The sequence below is a fragment of the Sciurus carolinensis genome, chromosome 12 (genome assembly GCF_902686445.1).
Source record: "Sciurus carolinensis chromosome 12, mSciCar1.2, whole genome shotgun sequence".
Lineage (NCBI taxonomy): Eukaryota > Metazoa > Chordata > Mammalia > Rodentia > Sciuridae > Sciurus > Sciurus carolinensis.
This window is the reverse complement of record NC_062224.1, coordinates 73,277,320-73,301,216: the sequence shown is the minus strand read 5'-3', so window position 1 is coordinate 73,301,216 and position 23,897 is coordinate 73,277,320. Positions and strand designations below refer to the sequence as shown.

General features: G+C 34.7%; 1 protein-coding gene across 1 annotated transcript in view; it reads right to left on the bottom strand.

Annotated features, from left to right (window-relative positions):
- The window catches only part of Ush2a (usherin), a 746,720-nt gene that overhangs the window by 310,335 nt on the left and 412,488 nt on the right, over positions 1-23,897 (bottom strand). Inside the window, exons 34-35 of the mRNA XM_047521110.1 lie at positions 21,605-21,752; positions 950-1,101 (exon numbers count right to left, since the gene is read on the bottom strand). Coding sequence (XP_047377066.1) covers positions 950-1,101; positions 21,605-21,752 — 300 coding nt within the window. The remainder of the gene's footprint in view (positions 1-949; positions 1,102-21,604; positions 21,753-23,897) is intronic.

Genomic DNA, 23,897 nt, shown 5'->3' with positions numbered 1-23,897 from the left:
CACTCTTCAATGAAGACAGAGTGCATTAAAATGATAGGGAATTAGCAAACATTGCCAAAAAAATCTAAAACTAATGAGTGGTTCCCTTAAAAGAAGCTAAATCTAATTAATCAAAAGAAACATAAAAGTATACTGTGATGTCTTAAAACTATGCAATGCTATGCTAGAATATGACAATTGTGCATTATTAATTGGATTCAAATAATTATATTAGAAATGAAAAGCACAATTTTGTCAAGTTCTTCACTCCTAATGAAATGTAGATATACATTGTAGTTTTCTGAAATGTGGATATGAAGAACTGATATTAATGTACTTTTAAATACTGTTCTTATGAAACTATGTCACATCATTGAAATACAAATATTTTATTATAAGATATGGGATAAACTCAACTTTTCAATTAATTAACCCAATTATTGGGGAGCAGAGTTGTCCCACATGGAAATTACAAATTTTTAATTTTCACTTTTTAATACTAAAAAAAACCTTAATTTTGAGTCATTATTAGGAAGAAAAATATCTACCTTACACATGCCACTAAATTACACAAAATTTTATGTAAGTCTGCTAAACCAACCAATTTACCTTTCTTTCAGTAAAATGTATATGCTGTCCTTCCCTAGAACTGTGTGCAGTCTCAAAATTTATGTTGAATATAAAATCTTACTAACTCTTGTGTGTGTGTGTGTGTGTGTGTGTGTGTGTGTGTGTGGTCCTGGGGATAGAACCTAGAGTCTGGTGCATGCTAGGTGAGTTCTCTACACTAAGCGACATTCCCAGTCAAAATACTAATAACCCTTAAATGATCTTATATAAGAAAGAAAATCTCCCATCATGCTGGAAAGGATACCCATGCAGAGAGTAAGTCACCACCTCTTATTTCTTCCTTGATATTCAGTGTCAATTGACATTTGATACATTTCATGATACAAACTCATATACTCACCAGTGGGCCCAGAGCACAACCTTTGGCAGTACATGCTTGGACTCTGAAGGAATGTAAGCTCCCGGGAGCAAATCCATAAGCATGACAGCTGAGTTCTGAGGAATTGTGAATTAAAATACCATCTAGATATAATCCATAACTTGTGATAACACCTGGGAAGATAATAATTGACTTTTAGTATGACCACTAGACAACAAAGAAGAATGTCTTATGAAAGCAAGCACTTCTTGATATGATTTCCAGTTTCATAGAGTCACTGACTATTGCCTGGTATCTTCCTTGGCTAAACCCTGTCTTTTTCTAAAGGATAAAGCAAATTTTACCCTTCAACATCAGATTGTTAAGCCAATTATCATAGAGGCAGAAACACAGCCCTATAGTTCCAGTTAGAGAATCTACTGCATCATCTTCATGCTGTCATTTATGTTCCAGATCAAAAAATGAATAAATGGAGTACATTAACGATATTTATTTCTTTCTGAAATATATTCTTAATAGATGTACTTGAGAAGTAAAGTGATCTTATTTGTTATTACATAATATATTACTCCCAGTGCATCAGCACTGTCCTAAACTTCTGTTATACACCGAGACTTCTTATCCTTCACATCACAGCCTTTCTATAATAGAGGCAGTATTACTGCCACCATTTTATAGGTGAGGAAACTGAGGTACACAGTTTAGGTAACTTGCTAAAGGTCACACAGCAGGTAAGCATTTGAGTCAGGATTTGAATCTAGATATTTAGACTCCAAAGTACTTCTTCTCAGTAGCATTAAGTGACCTACATGTTAAACCTTGAGTTAATTGTACAAATTACATTCATGAATGGGTTAGAGAAACTATGATGTGCTGGTTTTAATGATCAATTAAAATTATTTCAGAAGGAAAATCATATTTACTTGGAATCAAACTATTAGATACATGATAAATTTAAATGGTTATTTAATATAATTGTTTTACTTACTCAACTGAAATATTTCCATGAAAGGAAGATAAGGATCAGAACAACCAAGGGTCTATGTTTATAAGGAACATGAATTCCCAAAGTTTCTGTATTAGTCAGTGTTTTTTAGAGGAACAGAATCAACAGGAAGTATGATAATAAAAAGGGATTTATTAGATTGACTTATGTTATCAGAAGCTGGATAGTCCACAATAGCCATCTGCAGGCTTGAGAGCTGGAAGAAACAGTAGCCACAGTCCAAGAGGCTGAAGCCCCAGAACAAGAGGCATCAACGGTGCTACCCTAGTCCCAGACTGAAGGCTTCTGGAAACTCCTTGGAGAATCACGGGCAGAGTCTGCTTCAGAAGAGTGAAGAAGCCAGAGTCTGATATCCTTAGGTGATACCAGTAGCAATCAAGAACCCGTTCAAGAAGAATCAAGTTTGCATGTGCATCTGTTTCCTTGTTCTTCCAACTTTCCAGCCTGCAGACAACTATTGTGGACTATCCAGCTTCTGGTCGCATAAGCCAAACTAATAAATCCCTTTTTATTATCATACTTCCTGTTGATTCTGTTCCTCTAGAGAACTCTGACTAATACAGAAATTGATACTGAGAAGTGGGGTCATTGCTGTGACTAACCCAACCATGTGGATCAGAAGTGTTTTGAGTTTTTTGGAATTGGTGGGAGAAATTTCGAGATGTTTAGCTGTGAAATAGCTGAATGAAATCGTTACCAAACATTAAACTATGGGAAACAAAACTTCAAGTCCATGCTTAATTAGAACTACTTTCAAAATGAAGGTAATTTATAGTGGCCTCCCCGAGTGTGTTCCTCAGGAATTATCTTAAATGTTCCTTTGTCAGATAGTCTTTCCCCAGGACTGGAGTTGGCTACTTCTTCCATAGCACATGGCACAGCTCTACCATAGCATTTATCCATTTATCACATTATTAGTATTATTCCTTATTTAATTGATTGATTCCCCACAATAGACTTTAGGGTCCCAAAGCAATTGTGGCTCTTCCCAACTTGGATATTTCTACAGCTTAGCATCAGGTCTAAAACAAGTAGGCACATAATAAATATTGACTGAGTAAATAAATTAATTAGCATGCAGAGTAAAAAATATCAGTATTCAATACAGGGTGATAATTTATGACTGTTAGAAAATGAAATAACCTCTAAACCTAAAAAGAGAACTAAAAAGATAGTACTAAAGAATAGCTCAGACAGAGAATTTTAAAACATGACTCTAGCCAAGTCAAGGTTATCAAGGAAGTTCCTGATAGTTGGCTTCTAGGAAGTCTGACTCTAAACTTTATAGACACAAAAATTTGACCTTGTGAATTTCCTGAGTACATCTAACCTTCGTCCATCATCACTTCAGAGATAAGATAGCTCTTATTGCTTGTCTTACAATAATCCTCATTAACCTATAACCTGACAGCCTACTGGAGTCCACATCACAGGACAAGCTGAGTGGAAACACCCTGTGGATGTGGATTCCTATAGGATGCTGCATAGACTATGAACTAGGTACCAGTATTTGATGCTGGTTTTTCTATGGGGAGGAGAGATGGCAATGGGAAGCAAGGGGAAGAAGTCAGCATGCTTTTTCCATCATACTTAATCACTTACACAAAATGTTTTTGCTTTCTCTATGCACACAGAGGAATGTTCATATCCTGGATTGTAGAAAGATACTACCAAATTAGAACTTGAGAATATTATCTGTCCATTTGGAAACTTCATGAAACTATTCTAATAGGCAAATAGAAAGAAACTATATGAAAGGAAAAGCAGGCATCGCCCTGCATGCTGACACTCAGGACATCCTCAAGGGCATCTCTTTATATGACAAGATCCAATTATGTAAGTATTGAAAGTAAGTCTACAGAAGCCTAACAAAGACAAGACCACAAAGGACATAGGCCTTTTAGTGATAAAAGTCTCAGCAACTCACTAGGCAAACAATCCCAAACAAATGAGCTACTAGCTAAGACCAAAAGGAAATATAAATATCAACTATGACTTTACAACTAGTTATAGAAAGAAAAATGGTAGGTGCTCTCTCATGTTTCACTTCTTATTAAATAGAGATTTGTATGTGATAACCAAATTTCTTTCCTCCTTTTCCCTATTGATTTATGTAATGTAAGTTAGTGAGTGTTAATTTACAGTTTAATTTTTAAGTTGCTGAATATCCAGGTGGGTATGTCTGTACCAAATGGGGGATAAGCATCTCCCAGACATCAACACGGTGACCAAGAGTGACAGCATCTTCATTCATACAAAGCATGGTAGGATCACGTGAGGCAGAAGCAGAGTGATTACTGCATTGGTGGCAGGTGGAGAAAGTAAAGCATGGGTATGAAGTCAGAGGCATTGAGATGGTTATTTTTCTTATGTACACAGCCCCCATCTACACTGCTCTGCTCTGCACTACTGAGCCTGCAGGTCTGTGGACTACATTTCCAGTTATTTTGCTCACTGGCTTTCTGTTAGGTTCTGCCAGAGGTGGCTTAGTGGTATGGGGAAAGCAATAGGGAGAAAATGTCCAGTTTCTAGCTTCAAGAACTGTGGACTTTGCTGACTGTTTCAGGAGAAAGGGAGAGCAACAGCAGCCTCGAGCATCCAGACAGCAGAAGCATCCCTTCTGCACTGGTAGTCTCTTCAGGAGTAGAATGTTTTTGGGGTTTCAGCTCTGGATGGGCCAGTATCCCATGACAGTTCAAGTAACAGATCAGCAAATACAGCAGGGAGCAGCAGCCCTGTCAATCATTCTTCATGAACCAGTTCCTGCTATCTTTTCTCTTTTGTTCTCCTAGCCCTTTCAACCTCTTTTGAACCAACTCTTTATATAAAATATCCAACTCCTGAAGCCTTGGGATAGCTCAGTGGTAGAGTGTGTGCTTAGCAGGCACAAGGCTCTGGGTTCAATCACCAGCAAAAGTAAAATAATTCAACTTCTTATATAAAATTTCCTCTGTCTTAAATACTTAGCACACTTTTTTCTTTCACCAATTAGTTTTTGATCAATACATCTTCTAAAGATTTAAGTTTTTCTTAAAAAATGTTAATGCTCTTAATAGGGCTATTTCTACAGCCCATTTTCTTTTTTGAAGGTAACTTTTTACAGTTTATCTTTTTAAGTACATTTCTTTTATGTCCAACTTTTTTGGGGAAATTTTTTCTTTAACTATTATATATCACTTATGGCCTCACAAAATGGCATGACTGCCAGCATCTGGTCTCCTTTATTTCTAGCATGCCCATCTAGGATGACTCTAAGACTACTTAGAGAAAGTGTTTGATTTAATGCCACTTAGTACTCGACACACTAAGCACAAATGAATTAAAGCTATGAAATTAAAGATACATAATGAAAAACCAACTAACACATAAGAAAGTTAGGGAAGAGAAATAGATAAAATCACAGTAATAAGAATGAAAAAAATTACTATGTGCCAGGCACTCTGTGAAACAATCATTTAATCCCTGCCAAAAAATCTTATGAGCAAATAATGTGTTGCAGAAGCTCTTAAAGAAGCAGTAAGACCCTTGAAATGCTATCTGGTTGACCTGCTTTTCAACAGAAATAGAAAGTACCCAAATCAATACTTCCCTTTTCTTACATAATTGAGGAACAGAGAATTTCTTTTATGCCAGGATTATGTGCATAATATCTCATTTATCTGACATATTGGAAAATGAGATATTTTATAGAAGTTAATTTTCATTATAACTAAATCTCAGCCCTTATATATGAACTTTAAAAATCTTAACCGTTTTTGAAGAAAATCATTCTAGTAAGTACTATATACTTACCTGTCTTCTCAGGCAGAATATAATGAATATAATTGAATCATTTTGTGAAAACTCAAACTGTGATTGTGGACATCAAAGACTATAGTCTCTAACTCAGTATTGCCTTGGGGACTGATGAGAGACAGGGTATTCATCATGCTCCTATCCTGAACATCACTCAGTGACTCCACCTTAGCACTTGAGGTGGTAAAAGGTGTAAAAGTCTCTTTCTTGAGACTTTTTAAGATCCGCAACCTCCCTCAGTGACAGTCTCTCCAAAAGTACTTTTTTTTTTGGTCTACCTGACTCTAACAAGTTAACCACTAGCAATCTATGCTGAAAAACAGTAACAATGACATCTGGAACTATAGATATAGAAAGAACAGACAGTTGTTGAGAGAAAGGGCTTAGAATATGATGAGTAAGATGGCAAATGAGCTGAGACTGAAACTGAGAATTTTGACAGCTAATTCACCTGCTCAAAACTTTTTCGATCCAGGATGCATTGAGAATTTAATGAGACTGAGGTCCATCTTTTGTGTACGCACACACACACACACACACACACATGCATACACCCCCAGGGTACCCAGCATTCTGTAGGTAAACAGTATTTGCTAGCAAATGTAGAACAGGCTGGGGGATGACTTGCAGGACCAAATTGTAGAAGCAGTGGACGCTGGATATGTTTGTCCTCTAATTCATTCTTGACGCTTCCCTCCATAACATTCACTATACCACCTCCATCCCCAAGTCCCAAAGACTTTACATTTCAGATTAATTTCTATCATATTCATTTCCATGGTCATCTAGTCTATTCTGACATCATCTCATACTTAAAGATAATAGCCACTTAGGTATCTTGATGTATCATGTTCCTCTACAATTTGTTCTTTATTCTACAGTAAGGGAGGTATGATACAAAATTCCTGCCTGGTCACATTACATACGATCAGTGATCCATAAGGCCTTTGCCAAGTACCAGAAATATGAGAGTGGCCTATCCCAGAAACAGGAAGTTGGATTAATGTAGGCTGTGATGCAGATGAAAGCACTCTCTGTGTTTTCTGCCTTTGGTCCAGATCTTAAGGGTCAATCACCAGATCTCAAAGTCAGGTCAAAGTGAGATACTGATGTGATTTAGAGCTGGTATCCTCATATGCCCTGCAAAAGAGGGCCTGAGACAAATATAAGTATTTCCTCTGATCTGCTTTGGTCAAGGCCATTACCTATGAAATCCTGAATTAAGGACACACAGATAACCCACTGGTAAATTCATGGACAAGAAGATGAATCATTTGAAAAGAACACTTTATTTCTTATCAAGATATGGGGACAAGATATTTCATAACTTATTTTTATTAGCAGAGTTTCTAATATAAAAAATCAGTAAAGTTTGGAACACTATATAATTCAATTCAAACATTTAGATTTAGTAAGTAAGAAGTCTATTACCACAACATTTTAAATTTCATTGACCTCAGACTCCTAAAATGAATATAAAAAGCTAATGAAAATAATGTAGTGGGCATTTTAATTGTAAGCCAAAGAGATGACTTCTTTCTTAACTGGAACACGGGACATGTATGAATGGCTTTGGAGAAATTAAAAGGTTAAGTTCTTGAAAGTGATGTAAATAGTTTCAAAACTACAGAACACAAAATAATTAAAATTATTAAAAAGTGCACTGACCACTTACTTGGAATCAATCCATTATATGTTTTACATGGAATCTTCTCACTAACATTGATAACCCTATTACTTGCATTTTATAAAGATGAGGAAATGAAACCTTAGAAGATTAATTGTCCAAGATCATACAAATATGAATTCAGGCATGGAACCCAGAAATCTCATTCTGCTGTTGTCACTACTCCCATTTTATCTTTCTGGACTAATTTTCTAAAATTTTTTAAATGCATCTTATATCAAAAACTCATACAGAAAAGACACACAGGCAATTAATAAATATATGAAAAAGTGTTCAACATCTCTAGTAATTAGAGAAATGCAAATTAAAACAACTCTAAGATTTCATCTTACTCCAATTAGAATGGCTTTTATCAAGAACACAAACAATAATAGATGTTGGCGTGGATGTGGGAAAAAAGGCACACTTTTACATTGCTGGTAGAGTTGCAAGTTGGTGCAGCCACCCTGGAAAGCAGTATGGAGAATCCTCAGAAAACTTGGAATGGACCCACCTTTTGACCCAGTTATCCCACTCCTTGGTTTATACCCAAAGGACCTAAAATCAGCAAACTACAGTAACACAGCCACATCAATGTTTATAGCAGCTCAGTTCACAATAGCTAGATTGTGGAACCAACCTAGATGCCCTTCAACAGATGAATGGATAAAGAAACTCTGGTATATATACACAATGGAATACTATTCAGCCATAAAGAAGAATTATATTATGGCATTTGCAAATAAATGGATGGAATTGGAGAATATCATGCTAAGTGAAATAAGCCAAGCCTGAAAAACCAAAGCCCGAATGTTTTCCCTGATAAGTGGAGGATGATATATAATGGGGGTGAGGGTGGGGAATGAGAGAATAATGGGGGAACTTTAGAATATGTAGAAGAAAATGAGAGGGAGGGGGTATGAAAAATGGTGGAATGAGACAGACATCATTACCTTATGTACATGTATGATTACACAAATCGTATGAATCTACATTGTGTACAACCACAGAAACGAAATTATGTACCCCATTTTTGTAAAATGAATCAAAATGCAGTCTGTAAAAAATTAAAAGCTAAATAATTTAAAAAATTAAAATAAACAGGCAACAATAAAGTGAAAAAAAAAAAAAAAAACTCAAGAGCAATGCCCTAATAACAATCAAGGTAAATATAAAGAAGATATTAACACACACTTATTGAAAGTCAACTGCCTACAAGGGACCACACTTGGTATTTTGGGTTACAGAATAAGAAATAAGAACTACTCTTATAGAAGTAAGTAGAGGTAAATAGAATATAGGTGTGACTAAATAACCACCAAAGTTAAAGAATGATAAATACCACAAAAACCTTTATACCAGGCTAATGGCATAGTTAAGTCATGGTAAATACAGGAGCTTCTAGAAGAAAGAAATCACCCTGGCAAAGGCATTTCAGAATGCCTTTAGAGTAGCTAGATCTTCTACACAAAGACATAGAATCTCTTATAGGTGTTTTATATGGTACAGCTGCGTTTGCCATAAAAGGTAGAATGAGAAAAGCCTATGATTCAGGAAGATGCTCCTGATGAGGAAAATAGTATTACTAATATATAGAAATAAGAAAGTGAAGGTTTAGTAAAGGTATCATGAATATATTGATATTTACTGTTATTATTGTAGTTGGATAAAGTCAAGTAATAAAATAAGCCTTCAAAGGAAGGCTGGGGCCTTTAGTACTACTGAAAGGAGTTGGAATTTCATGATATACAAGAGAAGGATTGATATTTTATGAACTGACTCAGAAGTATAATGAAATGATACACAGAAAAGTTAAACTAAAATCTAAAACCACTGGAATTGGGACAACTATGGAGGTAGGAAAAAATAAGAGTTAAAAATACCTAAAATAATAATTTTAAAAGTCATCTTTTCCTGAATATGTAGTAACTAGTTGTGACTGAGACAGGGATATGGTACTGCCACATTTCAGTACTAGTCCTGATAAAGTCTAAAAATATATATATATAGCCATAATAGTTTAGTATACACTAAGAAAAACAAAACAAAATTAAAAAAAAAAAAACAGCAACAAAAAACTATTAGGGTTAGGATATGCTAGTCTGGATTATGGTAAAACAGTGCCAACAGTCAGAAAAAAGGCCTCCTCCTTTAGATTGTGGAGTTTGCAATGAAAAACTCATAAAAACCAGGTACCAAAGAACTAACTTATCTTTATACTACTGGTTAAAAAGGAGACTTCAATTTGAGAATTAAAAATAAACCTATGTCTTGTGATTCAACTTTTCCATATCTTAACTGTATCAATGTCAAAATCCTTATTGAGATCTTGTACTATAGTCTTGACATTGGGGGAATCTGAGTAAAGGGCACGTGGGATCTCTGTTATTTCTTATAACTGCATGTGAATTTATAATTATATCAACATAAAACACTTCATTAAAAAACAAAAACACTTTTGCAAGGGACCAAGACAGTAAAAAGAGACAAACATGTAAGTCTGACAAGGTTTATGCTCAAACAATAATAATCACATTACTGTTTTTATCAGGAATAATTTAATCATCAGGAAAACACTCTTGATGGTACAGAGCTTTATTTTCACTTCATAAATGAGAAAAACAGGTTTTAGAGAGCTTTAATAGCTTGGTCAATCTTATACAGCTAGAAAGTTGAAAAGTTATGTGTTAGCCCTGAAATATTCAGTCTATCATATATAGAACATTGTGCTTTAAATATATATTATATATCTAATAAAACATAACATAGAAAATAAAAATTCTATAAATTTCTTTAATGATAAAATTAAAAATCAAAATGTTACATAACCTTCACTCAAGTTTAAAAAAAGAATATTGTTAAGAACCTGGAAATCTGCCAGGTATCCATGGTTCTAATCCCTGACAGATGATTATTTGCCATTTGAAGAACCATGTCTTATTTTCTCCTAGGACTGCATCCCTAAACAACATAATGTTTTGCATGGTTTTATATTTTGTATTAAGTGAAATTATGTAAGCTGTGGGGTTTTTGTACCTTTTATTGTGTAACATATCTGTGAGTTCTAGTCCCCATTGTTGAGAATGGCTATGTTACTTTGGTTTTGGTATGGGAAAATTCAGATATTTAAATCATTTCTATATTTTGATTACTGCATCAATGTATTTATAAACATTTTTTGTATAAGCCCTGAGGTAGCTACATATATATGGAGTGAGTATATATGAACATGCTTTAGGAATTATGTGTTATACACATAAAAGGGAAGAATTTAGAGTTGACCCTTTCTTTGAGAGTGAGGTTAACAACTACTTGATCTGGGAAACTTAGACTATCTCTTCTAATTTGACCTATGCCATTTACTGCAGGTCTTTTGTAAACACTAGTCTGTACATCCATCAAAAACAAACTTTTCACAGGTCTGGATTCCTTACTGGCATGTTATGCCAGTAGTTTCTTATATGTGTATATTAACTCTTTTTAAGATTCCTCTCCTACCCCAATCAAGTCCAGAAAATACAAAGAAAGATACTATCTAAACACCATAAAATTTAAAAAAAAGTCTGTTAGATTTAGTAGATTAGTTTTTTAGCAGTATTCTAGTTCATCAGATGTATTTATGGAGCACCTACTGTGTGCCAGGCATTGAACTATATGCTTGGAATACAGAAGTTATCATATTAGTCCTGGTTCCTGCCTTCATAAAACTAATAATGCAACAGAGAAGACATGCTTTAAGTGCATTAAATGCATGTAAAGTTTATTAAGAAAAAGTAGGTGGAATAGAAGAATTAATGGAGATGAGGAATGGGAGGCAGATGCTAACACAGTCTGAGTAGGTTGGGGCATAAGTTTTATTTGAGCAACAGATCTTTAAGACAAACCTGGCACATGGAACAACTTCATCAAGAGAAAAAATATCACTAACCATTATTTGACAAATTATAACATGGATTTCAAAATAATAAATGGAAAGCTCTCATTGAGATATCAGCAAGTCGATTACTACTTAAAAATTAAATATCATGGATTTATTAGATAAACAATCTGCCTTCAGAACCTTTGAATATGGCTCTCTTTATTTGCTTTTAAGATGTGTGTTGTGCCAACACAAAGCTTAACAAAATGGAGTTTTAAAAAATGTATTTATTTTCTGACACTGTTAAAACGAAAGAAAGCATTTCAAATTTATCTCCACCTTTCCCATTATTCCCCCACCGCAGCCCCAAAATCTGTGTGTTAAAGGTAGATTAAATGAGATTTAGGAATCCATTAGGGTTTCAGAAGAAAACTGATGGGAACTCAAATGGACAACTACAGAGATTTTAGTAAAGGGGCAATGTATAAAGATGTGGGTAGAGTTAAAGGAGATGAAGAGGCAATAATAAATCACCCCATATAGTAATGGTTGACTCCTAGGAGACCATGCTAACTAGTTGACTAGGAGCCAATAAACATCCTTTCATTTGTAGGGCAAAGGGTAACAATGGGTTCCAGAACCTTAAAAAAGAGATTTATAGGAAAAGGTAATTGGATAGGAATTACAGCTTTTGGTAGACTACATCCCTGTTCAGAGTCATACAGAAAGGGAACCACGGGGAATATGTTCTGACACTTCATTCTCTTCCCACCCTCTCATGCTTTGCAGGTGCTGCTATGGACAAGCCAACAAGAAGTCAGGGAGAGAGGAAGCCCCTTGACCTGAGGTTCATTTTCACTTTAGAGATGAGAAGAACAGATTTTGGAGAGATTTAGTAACTTGGTCATTGTCATACAGCTAGAATGGTAGGGCTATTTGTAGGCACTGATACATTCAGACTCCAAAGTGCATAGAACGTTATAACTTCAGAGCTCTGTATGCCTATTTTTCCTACAGCCTTGTAAGGCACAGGGCAGAGTGAAGAAAAGTAGAGAACGAAGTATGGAATGGCAAAAGATAAAAAACCCAACAGAGCAAAAATTAATATCATTTATTTTATTGTATCTTACTGCACTGCATTTTCTGTGCTTTTACTTGCTTAATGTTTTGTGTTAATAATTATTGAGAACTGTTTAAAAAAAAAAACCTTATTATGCTATGTGATACAGGGGAGCCAGGTTATTTAATCCAGTTCTATACATGCAATTCTTCCATGGATAATCCACAAATGGATACTTAATGCTCATTGGCTGTCTAATGTAAGCAGTTTCAAGTTTATCACCTTTCTCTTTCCATAATGATGGAATTTTTAAGGTGTTTAATTTTCACAGGGAAGCTGAATCATAATTGTCCATAAAGCACATCCACTGGGGTATATATCTTTGTGCCTCTTCATCATGTTATGTCAAATTGTATTTCCTAAGGTGCTCAATAGGTTGTCATATATAAGGAAGGAAATTCAATGAGTACAATACAATGTAAATTTAATACAAGGTATCTCTATTTACACTGAAGAATTCTGTTTACTCTAAGAATTAAACAACAATGCTTTAGTGTGTCATAAAATAACATGCATACTGAATATAGATGCTCCAAATATATTTGTTTGTTTTTTTTCCAGTGCAGCATGGCAATATGCATATCAACTGAGGGCTGCCCCCAAGGTCCAGATGATGATTGAATGTGGCAGATATCTCCCTATGTGAACACTTGATCCTTCAATTAAAAGGGAAGAGAAGAACTCTCACATGGTGGAATAATGCCTTATTACTGTTATGCTCTCCTAAAAATGGAATCAACGGAACCTAAAAAAGACTGCTTGGGAAATTCTACCTGACAAACTGATTGGAGGTGTTTCATAAAAGTTACACAAGGTTTGCTTGAAACTGTCAAGCAGTTTTCCTAAGTGATTCACTGAATTCTATAATCTGTTTCACTTATTAAAACTGAGCATTTCCAAGAAAGTAAATAGAATCACATTTTAGCTGTTTTAAAAGAAATTGGTTCAAAATAAAAAGTTTTAAAAGAACCACAAACTGGTATTTCTTTAAAACCAGAGAAAAATCAGAATAGAGATTTTAGGAATTTTGTCTATCAGCACTGAGAACAAGACATTAAACAAGTAAAAGTAACTTAAATTTTTTTTCTTTTCATTTTGCTAGATGGAATCCTATATTAAGAGAATTTCTACAAAAATTAGAGGTAGAAGAGTACAAAACAAAATCATGAATTTTTATGGTTCATACCTTGTTATATTTTTTATTGCATTGCTACTTAACCACCTGTCAATTGATTTTGAATAATTAAATTGGTTAATTTCTATAAGACTGAGTTTCCAAATCTGAGCATTGGGATAATATCATCTCATGAGGTAACTTAGAAGAATTAAAGTACCAAGCAAATAATTCAAATAATTCTGAATTGGAGCTATCATTATTATTACTTTTATTATTGGCAATAGCAGGAAATCAAGTACTTTTTTCTATTCATGAATACTTCATTAGTATTTACACATATACCATGTACATAATTATAAAATTTTTCTTCTATAACATTACTGGTTTATGTGAAGGATAACATATATACAGTATGTGTAAAAGCTCTACAGTTAATAGGTTTTTCTATTAACCATTCCTAAAATAATGTATATGTTTAAAAACCTGAACTAGAGGTTCTTCTAATAATGTTCTATTGCCTTCATAGCACTATGTATAAGTCTACAAAAAATTAACAACCTCCTAAAAGTTTTGTTTGATAGATTGCCACTATCTTAATATATATACCTATATATACATATATATCAAAGACTGCTTGGGAAATTCTACCTGACAAACTGATTGGAGGTGTTTCATAAAAGTTACACAAGGTTTGCTTGAAACTGTCAAGCAGTTTTGTTTGATAGATTGCCACTATCTTAATATATATACCTATATATACATATATAATTTATAATCTATATAATATATAATCTATATATAAATTCTCACAGGTAAATACAAATGGCCATAACCTCCTTAAGCAACTTTCATTTCTCAAGATGAACCTGGGACCCTTGTCCAAAGGGTGAAAAATTCCCAAGTTCTTTCCTTGATGTACATATTTTTAATAAACAAATCCTGATCATGGTATCCAGGTATCTCTTCACACTGAAGCATGCCAAACATGGTGCTCCATGTGTTGTCTCCCTGTAGAATAACTATAGATTGCCAGGCTGATGAAACTTGAGTAAAAGGACAGGCCTCTAAGTTTGTGCTTTAAGCATTTAGTAGGCCAAGAGGGAGAGATTCCTTCCTCTCCACTGCCTGTGAAATCACCCCACTCAGGTTACATAATTATAAGATGTGGTCTAGATGTGCATTTATGTATATTATATGATTGCATATGCATATGCTTCTCAAATCAACACAATTACAATTTTATTATTGTCCTTAACATCAGTAAATAATAATTCACTCGATGGTTATTTAAAACCCATGTACTCTGTTACTGGCACCCTGCCAAGGGCTGGGGCTAGAGTATTGAGGCACATGTGATTCCTGCCTTCATGTAGCTCACACTCTAACACAGAAATGATTATTAGGTATATCTCCTTAGGTAAATATAGAGAATATAAAACAATTGATAAAGGCTAAGAATTTTAAAGCTAGTATTTTTAAACATAGCCAGGCACAGTGGCACATGCCTGTGATCCCAGAAACTCGGGAACTCAGGCAGGAGGATCAAAAATTTGAGGTTAGCCTCAGCAACTTAGTGAAGCCCTAAGCAACTTATTGAGTCTCTGTTTCAAAATTTAAAACAGTAAAAAGGGATAGGGATGCAGTTTAATGGTAAAATCCTAGGTTTAATCTCTAGTACAAAAACAAAAATTAAAAAGAAATCCAAATTAGTTGAATATGTCACCTTAATAGTGGTATTTATAGCATTTTGCTATATAATGAGGAATAAGTGAAGTATAGTCAGATAGCTATGCTGTTTTAGCAAGGAAGAGGCCAAGTGCGAGGAAATGAGACATTTCAAAATTTTAAGAAGAAAGTTTCTAAAAGGGAATATGGCTCATGAGAATTTGGATGCTCTCAAAAGTGTAATTCTAATTATACATCTGTAATCCACACAATACAGGTCACAAATTTCTTAGACAGCACTCCCTTGTGCTACTTCCCTTTGGTGGCTAATGGCATTACAAAGGAAGAGTTAAGGTCCTCCGTAACAAAGGGTTCCTATGTACCCTGGACCTAAAAGTAGCTCCTCTTAGAGTTTTTAAAATCCTGCCTGAGCTTGCAGCTTATAAAGGACACCTTTGCCAGAGGGAACAGGAGTACAAAGGACTCTGATTAGAGAAACACAGACCTGGAGTGTCACACCATCATTTTTGCAGGTATGTGAAGCAAGGGACTAGAATTAAGCAGGACATATTTGAAGGCAAGCAAAGCCTTAGGTGTGAATCAAGTGATAATGATTTCACGCTTAAAGACCAGACGAAGCAGAGTAAGGCAATTACTATAGCAAGCAGCATTATTTGTAAGAGCAAAATATGAAAATGTAAATGCCCATCAATAAATGATGAGTCATCTATACTGAGGTTTTATTTCTTGGGATTCTATACTGCTTCTCTAAAGAATGAGGTCAAGGTAATCTTATCTGTCAAGCAAGGGTGTTTTTACCACATTAGCCGAGAAAAATGTAAGTTTCACAACAGAACAAATACTGTAATCTCACCTTTGTTTATTAAATACATATTTTCTTCATATCTTTATTTGATTATTCATCAATAAGTTTTGACTATTTTTAATTAACACAAGTCTTCAAATTTAAAAGTTTATTGACTTTTATCAATATCGTACATTCTTTTATAATGTAAAACTGTGCATAACACAATTTGCCATCTTAACCAACTTTAAGTGTATAATAAAATTATCTATAAGGACGCCTCATTCAACAAATCTCTAGAAATTTTCATCTAGGAAGGCTGAAACTCCATACCCACTGAATAGCAACTTTCCACTTCCCCTTTCACACAATACCTGATGACTATAATTCTACTTTCTGTTTTTATGTGTTTGGATACTGTATATAGCTCACATTAGTTGGAACCATGCAGTGGTGTCTTTTTGTGACCGACTTACTTCATTTATCATAATATCCTCATATTTTATCTATGCTGTTACATATGACAGAATTTCCTTCACTTAATGGTTAAGTAATATTTCATTGTATTAGAGACCACATTTTGTTTACCTATTCATCTATCCATGGTCATTTGCCACCTCTTGACTACTGTGAATGATACTACAATAAATGTAGGTATACAAACACCTCTTTGAGATCCTATTTATAATGCTTTGCATAAATTATAAGAAAGGGGGTTGCTGGATCATATGCCAATTGTATTTCTAACTTTTTGAGGAACCACCATGCTGTTTTCCATTCACCATTTAGTATTCCCATCCACAGTTCATAAGGGTTTCAATTTCTCCACATCCTCCCCTAAAATTGCTATTTCCTATTTTTTTTAGATAGATGTAATTGTCAGCTTTTAAATTGAACATCTATGGTGTGGCAGGCACTATTCTTGGAGTTACTGGTACATTAATGAAAAAAAAAAAAAAACAGAGTAATAAGGGAAAAATTCTCTGCACACATGCCATCCCAGTGCAGGTGCTATGGAGTAGGACCAGGTGGACAGAAAAAAAAGAGCTGAAGTTACCAAGATACAATCTATTCTCTTAGAACCCTGGGTAAGGATTATCCAGAGACATTAATGAATAGAAACTGATCACTTAGATGAGAATCAGTTGTGAAAAAAAACAGATAATATTCTAAGCCATAGTGGCAAAAGGACTCTCAATTGCTTCATGGGCAAGAACTGCACATTACCAGAACCTTTTGTATAACTTTTACATTTTGTCATACAGGCAAGTACAGAAAATATACATAGTTCTCATATTAGAAAGTGGATTTAATTCTTCTCAACAAATCTTTTTTCCATGTTTAGAAAGTTCTAGTGAAAAAAATATTCATTTAGGGGCTGGGGTAGTAGCTTAGTAGTAGAGCATTTTTCTAGCATGTGTGAGGCACTGGGTTTGATCCTTAGTACCATAAAAATAAATAAATAAAATAAATTTATTGAGTTCATCTAAACTAAAAAAATATTTAAATATTTCATTTAGACATATAATTTACAGAGTCAAGATTCTGGCAGGCTGGGGAGATAACTCAGTCGGTAGAGTGTTTGCCTTGCAAGCACAAGACCCTGGGTTCGATCCCCAGCACCGCAAAAAAAAAAAAAAAAAAAAAAAAAAAAAAGATTCTGGAACCTGAGTGTATAAAACCAGACAAGCAACACCTGTTACAGATATTACATGCTAAATGCATATGTGTCTGTGAACCTTGCTTCATGAAGATGGAGAAAGGTAACACTCCTAAATCCTGTAGGTCTCCTCAGAGAGCTGCTTTTCAATACATTTTGCACCTCACACACTCCCAACCTTGTGATTATCTATTTATATAGTTTGGATCTGGAATGTCCCCCAAAGGCTAATCTGTTAAAGGTTTGTTCCCTAACCCATGGGGCTATAGGGAAGTGGTGGAAACTTTCAAAAGTGGAGTCTTTTAGATCATCTACGTGGGATTTTTAAGGGCAGCAAGGTCATGCCCTTGAAGGGACTGTGGGTCCATGGTCCTTGCTCTTTTGCACAAAGTCATTACATGAAGAGACCTTTTCCACCATGTGCTCTCACCATGATGTACTGTGCCACTACAGGCCCAAAGTAACAAAGTCAAATGTTCATGAACCAGAACTTCCAAAACTGTGAGCAAAATTAAAACTTTTGACTTTTTAAGTTGATTTATCTCATGTATATGTTATAGTAATGAAAAGTTGATTAACACATTGGTTTACATGGATATTTCCCTTTGAGAGACTTGGTTATCATAGAAATGAACAATTAAGCAAATTCATTTTGGTATCTTCTATATATAAAATCATGATGCCTGATAGTTCATCAAAATATATATTTTGAATAAACAAATTCATATTTCTGTAGGGCATGAGGAGGCTCCTGAAGTTATTTGGGTAAGCCATATTAGTAGCCTGCTTTAGAGGAGTGAGGTTGGAGACCTGTAGTAGTGAGAGAAAACATGAGAGAGCAAGGGCTGAAGTTCAGAATGCCATCAAAATTTCTATCCAAGATAACTGAGTGTTGGTAATTAATGAGAGAGAGAACAGAGGAGAGAGGGAGCACATAGGGAAGCAAAGACCATAATGAGGAAATCAACCTGGATATGCTGAGTTTAAGATGTAAAGGAAATTCACAGGAAGGTCCCCAGAAGGGATCCCAAGAAGAGGTCTCAGCAGAACAGTATATTTAATACTCATCAGCATTTTGGTAATAACCAATATAGTGAGCAAACATCATTATTCATGAGAACTGTGGTGGAACCTTAGAATCTACTTATTAAATTAACATCCTCAAGATAGTTCCAATGATCAGGTGTGAGTAATGATATTAGAATCACTTGAAAGGTCATCTTTAGTATCATAAGGGTGAAACCCATCTTATTGTTCAATTGTATTACTCTACTGAAGCATATTAGAAATTATAAAACAACCATAATATAGCATATATTGTAATATGGGCCTGGGGCTTCCATAAGTTTGACCTGGGAATATTCTGGCAAAGAAAATTAAAAATTCTTGAGTCAAATACAAGATCCAAAATCCCCCCCCCCCAAAAAAAACCCAGTCCCAGACACCAAACAACCAAGCAAATACATTTCAGGATCAAATATATTCCAAACAAATATATTTCAGGAACTGGCCTGTAAGTCCTTCAATCTTCTTTCTTGGTATCACTAGAGAACCAGAACTTTGCAGTATATATAGGCCACCAAAGGCAATTTGCACAAGAAACAATTAAATGAAGTAAATAAAAGGTAACACTAAAGAGTGAATAGAATTTGAGGCTCTGTGAAGGGAGAGAAATGAATGATTCGTGGTCCTTATCATCTGGTGGGCATGTATCCAAATAACTTTAAGACCAGGCTGAAACAAGTAAATACCACTATGAAGGTATAGAAACTGACTACATGGTCAATGGAAGTCGAAAGTTAACTTAAACTCAAGGAATAAAGGATAGAATGATTTCATAGAATAAGAGGCCTGTGATTAACCTGGAAGAATGAGTTGACTTTCTATATATAAAGATCTGGAGAGGAGCAGGATTGTTAATTCAAATTTTAAAATTGAGGAAACTGTGATTTGAGGAGTTTAGTAAATTTGAAAAAGTAACAGTAATCTTATATCTGCAACAATTTTTGACTCTAGGCCTTTTTGGGTCCACACTCAAGTCTTTCAACTTTACATTAAGCTATAAATATTCCAGGGTAGCTAAAACGGAAGATGTGTTATAAATTTAGGTTGAGTCACAAGTTGGAGTTATATGAATGCCAGCCTTCAAAATATGGACTTTTTTTCTCAGGTATTTTCCAGGGAGCAAGGGAGGTTTTTGAAAACACACAAAGGGACAAGATAAGTTTTTCAACAATCACACTACCCTCACCAGATAATCAACAATAGAAATAAAATACTGAAAGTTTCAGGAAAGGTGGAAAAGAATAGTGGAAAGAAGTAGTTTCTTCTTCTTCTTCTTCTTCTTCTTTTTTTAATGAAAATTCTCTTAAATTTCTAACCATTGCCCCACCATAAAAATTCTGAAAATTCTGCTGTGATTAAAAACAAGTCTTTAAAATACTGTGGTAATGTTAACAAATATCTCCCAAAGCTCCCCAATTCTTCTTGCTCATTGAATATATTTTAAAAGTGCTTTGAAAATGAAGAAGCATAATAAGCAAAGACCTTTGAAATCTGAAATGTATTTCCCTAGACAACCAAAGATTGCCAATGGGGTTAAGGGAAGAATTCTACTGTGCAAATCATGTAACAGCATTTAGCAGTGGTCCAATCAGAATAAATCATTAACATTTTCATTGCCATCTATAGACTATATTGCATTGTGGCGAAAGAAGTGTGACAAGATTTTTTTAAAAAATAACTTTAGTTGTAGATGGACACAATACTTTATTTTATTTACTTATTTTTATGTGGTGCTGAGGATGAAACCCAGTGCCTCACATATGCTAGGCAAGCACTCTACTGCTGAGGCACAAACCCAGCTCCATGACAAGATTTTTTGAATGCTTAATATAGTATCAAATAGATATCCATTTATTTTTTTATTAGGAAATTTGTACTAGTACAGGAATAACTTTAATAGCAGAGATAATCACTCACTCTAATTATTGGAATTCTCTCTGCTACCTCAAATATATCTACAGCATTTGTCAAAAGTTTAATTAAAATGAGATGACTGAAATAATTAATATCAGAGTAAACATAAGACAAACTAATAAAACCACAATTTTTTTTCTTTCCTTTCTTTTGCCTATGCTGAAAGAGGCCATTTCAATTTTTAGTAATGAGTTACTTAGAAGAGTTTCTATGATATTAATTCTTCTTGATATGTGTCTCAAAGAGGAATGGAATTTGATGTTCCATAAGTGTCTTTCAGTGCAGTACAATGGCACTACATTGTGTGAATCTTAAAGATACTTCTGATAACTGAATAAAACAATTTCTACTAAAAGCTATTAAAAATTCTTTATCTTGAGTTTGGTTTTAAAGAAATTTAACTGACTAGCTTATTTCTCCAAACTACACAAGGACATATAGATCACATAAAAATACACACAATCTGCTCTAAGATAAATAGGTGAAATGTATGTATGTTTAATGTATGCATTGTTTAAAAACTGCATGTTGAAATATTTATAAATAGTATATTATAGAATACAGTTCCAAGTGGACTCTTTTAAGATAAACTTATTAAATCAAAAGCATTTTGAAATACAATATGTACATGAACTTTCCACCTCTCCACTTCTCCAAGGAAGAACTAATGGCTGTTAAAAACTGAAAGTCATTGAAAATACAATGTCACTCTCAAAGCCGCAGTCTTTGGGAATCCTCATTTGTTCTCTTCACCTCTCTTTGAGCATGTTAGACAATAAGATGCAGTACACAAGAACTATCAAAAGGGAGCACTTTTGAGCCACCAAAATTGTGTTAGCCTAAAAACCACAATCTCCCCAACTATAGACAAGGATACTATCTCAGGAATTTTATGTGCTAAAATGATCATTAAAAATTAAGCACCACATATAAGCTGCCATTTAGAATATTAATTTACCTTTGCTAATCATCTTTTTAACTTGAGGCTAAAAGAGTTCACTTACCATTCGGATATTCAGGCCCCGTCCAGGAGATGTTAAAGGAGTCTGGTGAATAGGAGTGGGCTGTGGGGGGTGGCACACCCTCTGGGATGGATTCCTCAGTTATGATCTCGCTGGCCTCACTCAATGTGCACCCACCACCCGTGCAAGCCTAAACAGAGATGCCAAAAAAGCATATTTCACTCTAGGTCCCCAAAGTTTAGACCAGCACTGAAGAAAGAAAATTCATAATTAAAGTTTTAGATTTTGTTAAAGAATGCTCCTTTCACTCCTCAAAATAAATTTGTTTCAAGGCCGAAGTCTCACATTTAATCAGTTTGCTTTTTCAGGACATAAGACAGCAATCTCCCATATGTAGAAATTTATCTGGAATGTGTGAAGTAAATACCTGTCCTAAGTCAGAAACTGGAGATCAAGGACTTATACTGACTGGGTACATAGCCCTGCTGAAGTTAGCCTTGCACAAAGGTTTCCAGAACAAAGTAAACATGCATACACACTCACACACGCACATGGGTACACACCACATGAGCATAGCATTAGAGACTGAAGACCAACTTTGGGATAAGATAACTGTTCTGGAGGGGAAAAAAAGATGTGCAGCAAATAAAATTGCTTTTTATTTACCATAGTGTGACCAATATATTTTTATTTTGACATGCAAAATTAAATACAACAATACTTCTCAATCAATCCGGAACACCGTTGAGTGAATGTTTAGTGACTCAGAGGGTCAAACAATTCACTTATGTGTCAGAGGAGATGGGCTGCATTGAAACATGAAATTTGTCATTAAACTGACAAATTCAAAATAATCACAGAACCTGTTATGGTTTGAATATGAGGTGTCCCCCGAAACTCCTGTGTTAATGCAAGAATGTTCAGAGGTGAAATGATTAGATTATGAGAGTTGTTGCCTAATGAGTTCATTCTAATTGAATGGACTAAGCAGGTGGTAACTATAGACAGGTAGGGCATGGCAGGAGGAAGTAGGTCACTGGGGCATGTCTTTGGTTTATATATTTGTTCCTGGTACCTTGATCTATCTCTCTGCTTCCTCACTGACATGAGCTGATCAGCTTTCCTCCACCACACCTTTCCACCATGATGTTCTGCTTCACCTCAGGACCAGAGCAATGGAGTCAGTCAACTGTGGACTGCACCTCTGAAATATGAGCCCAAAATTAAACTTTTCCCTCTCTAAATGGTTCTTGTTGAGTATTTTGGTCACAGCAATGAAAACTAACATACAGCCCTTCTCCTTAATCAGGTACCACTAATAACAGAAATAGTAAAGTGAATTTTAAAAACATTTAGAATATCTGTGTGCCCATTTGTAATAAACAGCAAAAAATTCTTAATCTTACCATATGAGCATTTCTTCAGGAAGTTGAGACATATATACCAGGTTTTTCCAGACAATATTTGTTGGCAAATATTAGTATTTTTATCTTTACATAGCAATGTTATTTCAAAACTATACTTAGACTTTGTTCAGTAACTCTTCAAGTTACAACTGCAATTTACATAATAAAATTTTAAAAAGCTTCACAAAACACAAAACTTTACCAAAATCAATAAGTAAGTGAAGCAAAATTATAGGATGATATGAAAATTATAGGATGATATGGAAGACAGATAATGCTAACACTAAAAAATTTAGCATCTTTTTATTTCTTCTGGCCTATTTTGCAGCTTTTCCATTAAATATTGGGGGAATGGTTTTCTGAAACCTAAACAGTAGTATTGTTTTCCCTTAAGATAGGAAGAAACTGACTATTTTTAGATATTTTCTCATATTGTAGTATACTACTACTCACTAAGTTTTTGTTAACTTTTGCAGATTTTTCATTACAAGTACAAATAACAATTCAGGGTCAACCAACCTGAAGATCACTCTGACTTCCTGTGGTAAGAATACAGCAGTAGCCCATGTCTTTGGAATAATTTCTCATCAGCATAAGAAAGTTTCGGATGGGTGGAACTGTGACCTGGGCATGATTAAGATTGCGGCCTACTTAACCTCTGTGGATTTCCTCTAATTCTCGGGTTTGGGATGTGCAAATGTACACAAGAGAAAAAGCACATTCCTTCTGAAAATGAAATCTTTGCAAATAAAGAGGAATCAGTTGACTACAAGGTTAAAAGGTGATTCAAAGCTTTAGGACAAGAAATGCCTAACTGTAAATTAAAATGGGAAATGTTTAAACACACACACACAAATACACACACACACACACGCACACACATGTGTGTTAAAAAGTGTATCGAAAAATATAATAGGAAAAGAGTTCAT